General features: G+C 41.9%; 1 protein-coding gene across 1 annotated transcript; it reads right to left on the bottom strand.

Annotated features, from left to right (window-relative positions):
• Positions 1 to 866: 866 nt before the first annotated feature.
• Positions 867 to 8493, bottom strand: LOC134352246 (probable G-protein coupled receptor 139). Its single transcript, XM_063059538.1, has 3 exons — positions 8325 to 8493; positions 3654 to 4037; positions 867 to 928 (listed from the first exon to the last, which is right to left on the bottom strand). The coding sequence occupies exons 1-3, from the start codon at positions 8491 to 8493 to the stop codon at positions 879 to 881; spliced, it is 603 nt and encodes a 200-aa protein (XP_062915608.1). The 3' UTR covers positions 867 to 878.
• Positions 8494 to 9208: the final 715 nt, after the last annotated feature.

Genomic DNA, 9208 nt, shown 5'->3' on the forward strand with positions numbered 1-9208 from the left:
ACCGTCACTCACTCTTTGGGGCACGATTCCGTTTTCATGGCTCTCCATGAAGAACATGAACTTCAGATTATATATTGCATACATTCTCTGATATTAAATATAACTATTGAACTGGTTTGATTTTTTTTATCTGAGTGTGATAACTTCTACTTTGAAAAAGGCACACTTGACAATGTCATGCCCAGAGAAACAACTATCTCGAACGTCAAAACCGTTAGGTATATAGAGAGGCTTTTACAACCCGTACGGCCTGGCAGGGACACTATATACAAAGCACACCGGAAGTAAAAAGAACAAAAGTACCCCCCCCCAACCATTATCCTAATTAGTTTTAACTTACTTTTAATAATGCTCACATTACAACACTTCTCCCTCTTTAAAATCCAACATTCCCCAAATGTAAAAAAAACTAGGAAATAAAAACAGTGGTGTTATTAACTTTCGTACACCTGAAAACATGTACTCGTATCTCGGCAACAGTTTATCAATATAAAACATCTGGGTAACATGGCAGATTCAACAATCTATCTAACAACAACAAAAAAACAGTTCCGTCAAAGATTCAGTCTGCCAGGAGGTTTACGAGCTTGACCAGTTCGTCATATGGAATGTTTCTCGGTTTCCGCGGTGTGGCTAAATTCCTAAGTAGCTTGTAAGTGTTTGCCCCACAAACACTCAGGAGAACAGAGCGCTTCCTAGCCTCCTCAGCAGTTCCATTAGCACAGAAGAAGTGTCCCAATCTTTCGTCATAGTCCAGCCAGTCCTCCGTTAACTCCACAAATTCACAGATGGTCCCAAAAGTAGCCATCTGAATATGAGGCCCCTTATCGGCGCTGCTGCTCCTGTTTGAAACGTGCTGATACGTCCACAAACCCAGTTCACTGCGTCGCCAAAAATATGTAGTAACTTCTACTTTGAAAAAAGCACACTGGACAACGTCATGCCCAAAGAAACAACTTTATCTCGAACGTCAAAACCGTTATGTATATACAAAGGCTTTTACAACCCGTACGGCACGGCAGGAACACGTTACACAAAGCACACCGGAAGTAAAAAGAACGGAAGTAAACACCTCCCCCTATTATCCTAATTAGTATTAAATTACTTTTAATAATGATCACATTAAAACACTGTGGATTACTTATTTGTCACATGCACTATTAAATATCAAAAAATGCACTGTGTTTTATTTGCATCAATGACCGGCAGAGGCCGAGGATGTGCTGGAGGTTGCCCAGCCAGTGTCACCGTACTTCCAATGCCAAAATAACATGCCCACAACTCACTAACCCTAACCCTACATCTTTGCAATGTTGGAGGAAACATGAGCACCCAAAGGAAACCCATGTAATCAAGGGGAGAATGTACTTACATTCATGGGAATTGAACCCAGTTTACTGGCACTGTAAAGCATTATGTTAAATGTCATGCTACCACACTGCCCAATATACTAGGACAAACATATGAGCAATAAATACATTCTGGTGTTTGGTCCCTATTGATCTTGTGGTACTTGAAACACACACTACAAGACAGTTAGTGTATAGGACATTGCTATTTGTTTTAATTTTGACCAAAATGAAACTGCCAAATTGGTGCGGCAACAACAGAGCTAAATTGATGTGATCAACGTACATCAAAGTTGCTGGTGAACGCAGCAGGCCAAACAGCATCTATAGGAAGAGGCGCAGTCGCTGTTTCAGGCCGAGACCCTTCGTCAGGACTAACTGAAGGAAGAGTGAGTGGGGGGGGGGGGGGTTCAGCTTTCAAATCCCTTACTCACTCTTCCTTCAGTTAGTCCTGATGAAGGGTCTCAGCCTGAAACGTCGACTGCGCCTCTTCCTATAGATGCTGCTTGGCCTGCTGCGTTCACCAGTAACTTTGATGTATGTTGCTTGAATTTCCAGCATCTGCAGAATTCCTGTTGTTTGCGTTTAAATTGATGTGATTTTGGGTATTGAAAGATAAGCATCTTCAGTTTGAATGGAAACATGGTATGCATCCTGCAACAGTTTGATCAGAAGAATGCACGGAATAGAAAATTTGAAGAATGATTTACTTGTACAAATATGATTTATTGAGGCTTGAACAGTTTATAATAGAGTAATATTAGTAACAATGAAATTCAGGGTAGAAACAGAATCTTATTTTGTTCGCAACCGGTAAAGATTTTATAGGACTCCATTTTGCAAAGCTCGCCTATCCTGTTGAGATGGCAAGGAAGATAGATTAAATAATCAATAACATATGATAAAGTTGTCCAACCAGAGAAAGCACTGTATAATGTGTGCACAATACCTGTTAATTGTTTGATAGGATATATCCATCATACTCACACTCATTATTTCCAGCATACAACATTAAAGAGAGTCAGCTGGACCATCTTATCATGGAGCCTTTTCCCCTGCTGTGTGACTCAATGTCTCCCCCCGCCCCCCCCCATGTCTATGATGACCATCAAATACTTATCTATCCTATTACCACTTCGCAGCACTTGGACTGTAGCCTTTGAAGTTGAACCGATTCTTGTGTTCTTCTTTTGTAAATGTTGTGCTGTCTCCCAACTATCCTCTCAGCGATGTTCCATTTTCTCTTTGGTTGCTTTCTTTGTGGTCAGCTGAAACCCCTCCAATCCCCTTTTAAATTCCTTCCCCTCACCTTGCTCTACTTGGCTCAGACCCAACCATGAAAAAAGACAATGTACCATATCTGTGCCTTTGATAATTTATATACCTCCCTCAAGTCATCCTTCAACCACTTTTCCATTGGAAGGATGGAATTGCTGAATTAACCAGAGAAAGTTTGTGGTTCTTGCATTTTAAAGTATTTGATTAATCTACAGTATCTACAATATTTGAAGCTTTAATTGTGTTACCCGGAGGAGTACAATTATCCATCAGTAGGCTGTGAAAAGATGGTGTTTAATTAGAAACAAATGATTCACAAACAGGATGACAATCAGCCCAGCACATTATCCACTCTGAATCAGGTCCATGCGGGTCATGAACTGTAGGAGCAGCGCGTGACACAGACCTTGCCAAGTATCAGTGGAATGGAAAGCGTGTTAAAGGAGAGGGAGGTGCGGGAAAACCAGGCATGTTAGGCAGAACGAGGCAGTGGATTGCTTGGCCCTCGTCAGAACTGGGTGTGTTTTATAATGAGAGTCAGAGGATATTTCACAATATTTTTCAGCTGCTCCCTAAAAAGCGTCTGGGTCACAGCGTAAAGAGCCGTATTCGTGCAGCAGCTAAGGAGCTGCAGCATGTAGGCCACCTCCTGAATTGAATAAGGTGGAAATTTTGTCCCTCGCACCAGCTGATACAGTTTGACCCATATAAAATTTACAGCAAGCAATGCCCATAAGGAAATGAAGTTCCCCGAAATTGCCAGCAATAGGATGACGGATTTTCTGCGGCTCTCCATCGCTGGGTCTCTGGGAGTTTCCCCAGTGCCGGGACCTCGGAGTCTCTTGCGGGCTCTGCTGGCCACCAAAATGTGTCTGATGGTCACTGCGTTGAGCAGCAGAACCAGAACAAATGGGACCACAGGGGTGAGCAGGTAATGGAGGATAGCAATTATTCTCCAGACTGGAGAACCTTGAAAACTATTTCTTGTCCCGCAAAGTCTGGGGTTATCAGCAAGAAAATACATACCTGTGAGAATAAAATACCAGAAAATATTCTTTGAACAGCTCACAGCGGTCACTGTACACAGAACCACTGCCGCCATTCTCTCAGTGCAGTATTTATTCTTCAGCCTCTGGTAACAAATGGCCACACATCGATCAAATGTGAAAGCAACCGTAAACCAGACCGAACAGTCGGTGGCTGCGGAAATCATGGCTGCCTGAATGTTACACATGCGCAGCGAAAACAGGATGCTGAAGTATTTCCAATAAACAACCGGAATCTGCCTCAAAATCAGATCGAGAAAAATGACCAGAAGATCTGCTGCTGCCATGGCAACCAGGTAGTGAGTGACAACTTTGGAGAGTCCACACTTCCCCCGGGATAGAATCGCAATCGTCACAATGTTCACTATGGGGAGAGAAACAAACAGGAAGATTACGCATGAGGCCAAAGAATAAGATAACAGATTCACAGAGAACGTTTAGTAGTGAAATCACCTGGTTAAGTGGAATAGATAGAGTGGACAGCCAGCGCCTCTTCCCCGGGGCACCACTGCTCAATACAAGGAGACATGGCTTTAAGGTAACGGGTGGGAAGTTCAAGGGGGATATTAGAGGAAGGTTTTTTACTCAAGAGAGTAGTTGGTGCATGGAATACACTGCCTGAGTCAGATAGACCAATGAACTTTCAGAGACTACTAGACAGGTATATGGAGGAATTTAAGGTGGGGTTTTTTATATGGGAGGCAGGTTTTGAGGGTCGGCACAACAGTGTGGGCTGAAGGGCCTGTACTGTGCTGTACTATTCTATGTTCATTGGCTGCGTAAATCTCAGGGAAAACACTCTCTGTCTTGCCAATTATCCCAGTATGTGTGGATGCTGAGTAAGTTTCTACACTGTTACAAATTGGTGCCATTAAATATCGAATAGTACACTGCATACAGTTAAAGGAATTATCGGTTCACCCCAGCGTCTTCTCTCCATCACCCACTGAATAAAAAACCCAAGACCAACTTTATTGTCTCTCACCAAGAAAACCTCCCCCAGTTGGATGGCACACATTCCACGTCATCCCTTATCTTCAACAATAACCCAAACAGAGCTACTAAATGAAATACCTATAGCATGACAGTAAAGATGTGAACCAGGGCATTATAATAGTGTAATTGTGGTTGTAAATAGCAACGAGGCAATCAGCATAAGTTGCCACTGACAAGCATCCGCATGTACCCTCCGCTGATGTCAAAGTAGGAGTACTTGTTCCAGCTCTTCAGCATCACCCAGAGACCTTGGACAAATATCAGGGATTAGTCCAGTTTTGTATTCCTGATTATTTAACAAAAGCAATGGACACGACAAGAAAAAATGTCTGCTTCATCTTTTGACCTTTACACAGAGATCCTGGGTCACTGGGAGAGAGTGGGGAGGCAGTCTGTGTATGATGTGAGGAGTTAAATCAGCCCAAATCCTTTCTGCTCTTTGCTGTGCACTAAACCAGAGTGTGTGTGTGATGTTGTCGGATCAAGCCTATGTCATTATACATTGCCAGTGACCTTGGGATACTCCAATGCAATATCCAACTTACACTCTGATCATTACCTAATGACCTAGTGACCATAAGGGGGTTTCAACCCCATGGTAAGTATGAGGTCCCTGCTACTGGTTATTCCCTAGTGACTTTGGGTTACGATGACAGAATCACCCAGGATCCTTCAATTAGTTATTTTGAACTGGCCCTGATTGGGGTGGGCAATCAATTCAAATTCCGGCTCCTGATTGTTTCCCAATTACTCTCAATTTGATTGGATAACAGGCCAGGCACCTTGGCCTTTCCTCCAGTGTCCCTGGATTAATATGAGGAAACCAATCCAGTTTCTGCTCCAGTCTATTGCCCCTGTGCTGGTGTGGGGATGACAGCTCCATTTCCGTGTCCCAGCGGTTACAGAATGAATTAGGCAATGTGGGTGAAAAAAGTCAATTCTCATCTCTTGATAATCACCTGGTGTGAGCGAGTTTGCCATGTTCCACGTCATTGCATGGTGACCCTTGGACTTGGACCCCACCTCCACTGATTGTGTTCCTCCTCTTTACCGTGTAAGTGATGTGAATGTGAGGCAAGTGCAATGATCACTGCTGTTCTATCTACAGAAAGTGGTGAATACTGCCCAGTCCATCACAGGCAAAGTCATCCACACCATTGAGCACACTGACAAGGAGTGTTGCCACAAGAAGGCAGCACCCATACTATCTACAGACTCACTTTGATGGACTCTACAACTCAATCTCAGTATTATTTATGTCTCTTTTCTTTTTTCTGCAATTTTCTTCCTTTGCACATCATTATGTTGTGTTCATGTTGAAATATAGTGTGCATAGTGTTTCCTTATTTTCCTGTAAATTACTGCAAGAAATTGAATCTCAAGTTTGTAGCTGGTGACACCCACACACGTTGATAACAAATTTACTTTGACTGTTCAGTAGACAACTTGACCTAGTATCTCTGTCCCCCTGATTTTAATACCTCTTTGCACTATGATCTCCCTCCTCAGACACTGATGCTAGTCCTATCAAATCCATCATCAATTTGACCAGGTCACCATTTGACCTGTCATGTCCTTAACAATCAATAATTTTGATGGACATCTTTGACTCCACTTTGTACACTTTAACAGATTGCTCATTCTTCAATCCTCCTCTCTCATATTCATCCAGACGTTAGTGATTATGACTTACCTGTTCTGATGCCAGTTCATGAACCTGTAACAAAGAGAGTTCTTCTTTTCCACACTGTTGCAGACAAATCTGCAGATCAAATTCTTTCCAACATTTTCTGCTTTAATTCATAAAACTCTGATAAGGGATCATTGGGAGTTTGCATTCGGATCTGGTCACCCCACAATAGGAATCATGTGGAATGGTGCTGGAGGTGCAGAAGAGGCTTACCAGGATGCTGTCTGGATTAAACGGCCTACACAATTATGAAATGGATGGACAGACCTGGGTTGTTCTCTCTGCAGTGGTTCAGGCCAAGGGGAGATTAATAGAAATTTTCTAGAATGTAAGAAGCATAGATAGAGTAGATAATATGCATCGTTCACCCAGGCTGAAAATGTCTGATACTCAAGGGCATGCACATCAGGTGAGGGAGTTAGCTTAAAGGAGATGTGTGGGCATTTTTTTTACCAAGTGTGCTATGCTCCTCGAATGTGCTGCTAGCAGTGACAGTGGAAACAAATATGGTAGAGCAGAGGCATTTAAGAGAATATTAGATAGACACATGAATGTATGAGATTAGATGGATATAGATGTTGTGTAGACAGAGGGGATAAATTTGTTTAGACATTTAATTTCTAGTTTATTTAGTTTGGCACAATATAGTAGGCCATGGGACCTGTTTCTGTGGTATTTGTTTCCATTTTTGATTTTTGAAATCCATCTTTAATGCAAAAACAATCCCTTGTCATTTGATTCACATACTGGCATTAGGAATTAAATACTAGAAATTATTTTTTAAGCCAGTGAAAATCAGTTTGACTGCTGTATCCATTTCAGAGCCAAGGACAACGGCTCTCATATCAAACACTCTGAGAAAATGCAGAGGAAAATGAACAAGAGGGACCAGTGATATTATAATGGATGAAGAACGTTGTTATTCCTCTGTGCAGTGAACAGTCATGATATTTTATGCAGTTGCAGTTCATAAGGGCTTTTGGTGTCATCTGTCAAGTTGATTTCTTTGCAGAGACAGATATTGGAGAGGAAAAGACATTAGAACAGAAGAGAGAGAGAGGGAGAGATACTGAAGAGATAGCTTTTTCTACTCAATGCCAGTTATCAATATAGCTCTGAGCCTTTCTCCGCTGTGTGTTACCCTATTTTTAGTCTGACTAAGGGAGGGAGGGAGTGATGGATGTGGGAGCAATGAGGGACATTACCGACAAGGGAGGAAGCGAGGGAGAGAACGAGGGAGGGAAGCAGAGATATAGAGAAAGGTGAAGATAGGTATAGATACAGAGGGAGAGGTTGAGAGATGGAGGAAGGCAGGAAATTTACAGAGCTGTAGGGAACATATAGGGAAACGGGTGTCTCTGAAAGGATGAGTTTATTTCTTAATGTGCTAAGGATCATAAAATTGATAAAAAGGGGTTAATGACACCAGATCAAAAATTGTAAAAAACAGCAGAATCTGGGAAGACTTCTTGTTTGTCAAATCTCTTAATAATGGATGCCAGGGGAAGATGATGGCGTAATGGAGAGGTTCAATACTCATATCCAGAATGGAGTGGGATGGCTGCCAGAGTTGTTGGTAATGTAGACAACGTGAAATGGCTAAATTTCTAGAAGAAAAATTGAGTGACAAAACAGTCTCCTTCAGTGACAGGTATTTTCCAGTATAGAATGCAGTTAGTGAACAGGAATTAAGAGTTTATACCCTGACCATAGTCCACAAACTTCCAAATATTGAAATGACAGTAACTAAGACACAATAGAAATTTACGGTTGCAATAACTGGAAATGGTGACTTCATTGAAACACCCACACACAAACCAGAAGTGTTGAGTAAGTAATTTACAAGAACCGCAAAGCTTTTCTGAATTACCATCTGTAACACCAAGTAAGAAGGGAGAATACCCCTCAGGAAGAGTGAGGCATTTAAGCACATCTTGGACTTAGTCAATGAACTGAGAGACTCACCAGGAACAGCAACAATAGCAAGGATGGGAAGGTAAATTTGTTGAATAGTCACGAGTGCATAGTAGATCCGGTCATCCAGTGTCAGCCAGTCCGCATCTGCAAATATATAGTGAGCTGCCCAGAATACACTTCTCCCCATTCCTGGAATATTCGACACATCTGTTCCCATATTCTGATGGATCTCTTTCCTCTTCCACTCTGCTGTTCACAGAGTTCACCTTCCCTCCTTCATGTGCTACTAATTTCTGCTGGTGCTGGATAAGCTGCTGTTGCAAACAGGTATGGAATGAAACCTTCTTTAATACAGGAGAGAGACACATCAGTGACACAATCCAGCTCCATGGAGACCGACTTTAAGTGCAGTTAATGAACAAATAGGCGAATCCCTTTCTGTCTAGAAGTCTTTCGCAACAGGAGTAGATAGCAGTCAGCAGGCTAATGGATGTCAGCCTTTTATCCAGAGGAGTTAAACATTCAGTCACAGTCAGCAGGACTGATGATATCAAGTCTTCATAATCAAAATTCCATTGCATCTAAATGGTTCCCAGTACCTGCAAATCAGCTATCGGTGCATATGTTCATGCGATATCTCAATAATAAAATAAATAAATAGAATGCAAATGTCTCAGCACAGCTTAATATCGGAAAGTGAAGCCATTGAATCTTATTCAATCTTGAGTGGCTCACAAATTGGGAAAAAGTAGATTCTGTTGTGAAATAATCTGTAACAGTTAATTTTGGTGATAAAAGTGGATTTGTGTTGATTCAACAGGGATTTATGAAACGGAGCTACTACTGACAAACTCTTTCCTAGTGTTTTGACGCTGTAACTTGCAACACTTCTAAGGGTGAAACAGTGGCTATGACTAAATAAACTTTAGGAA

Source organism: Mobula hypostoma, chromosome 9, assembly GCF_963921235.1.
Source record: "Mobula hypostoma chromosome 9, sMobHyp1.1, whole genome shotgun sequence".
In the NCBI taxonomy this organism is placed as follows: domain Eukaryota; kingdom Metazoa; phylum Chordata; class Chondrichthyes; order Myliobatiformes; family Myliobatidae; genus Mobula; species Mobula hypostoma.

Excerpts from the sequence above, each read along its gene's own strand:
- LOC134352246 (XM_063059538.1), bottom strand. The coding sequence starts at position 8,493 with ATGGGAACAGATGTGTCGAATATTCCAGGAATGGGGAGAAGTGTATTC. Across the intron at positions 4,038-8,324 it reads TGCTATTGTTGCTGTTCCTG|TGAACATTGTGACGATTGCG; the intron begins GTGAGTCTCTCA and ends CTCTCCCCATAG. Across the intron at positions 929-3,653 it reads CTGGTATTTTATTCTCACAG|TGTGCTTTTTTCAAAGTAGA; the intron begins GTATGTATTTTC and ends GACGTTGTCCAG.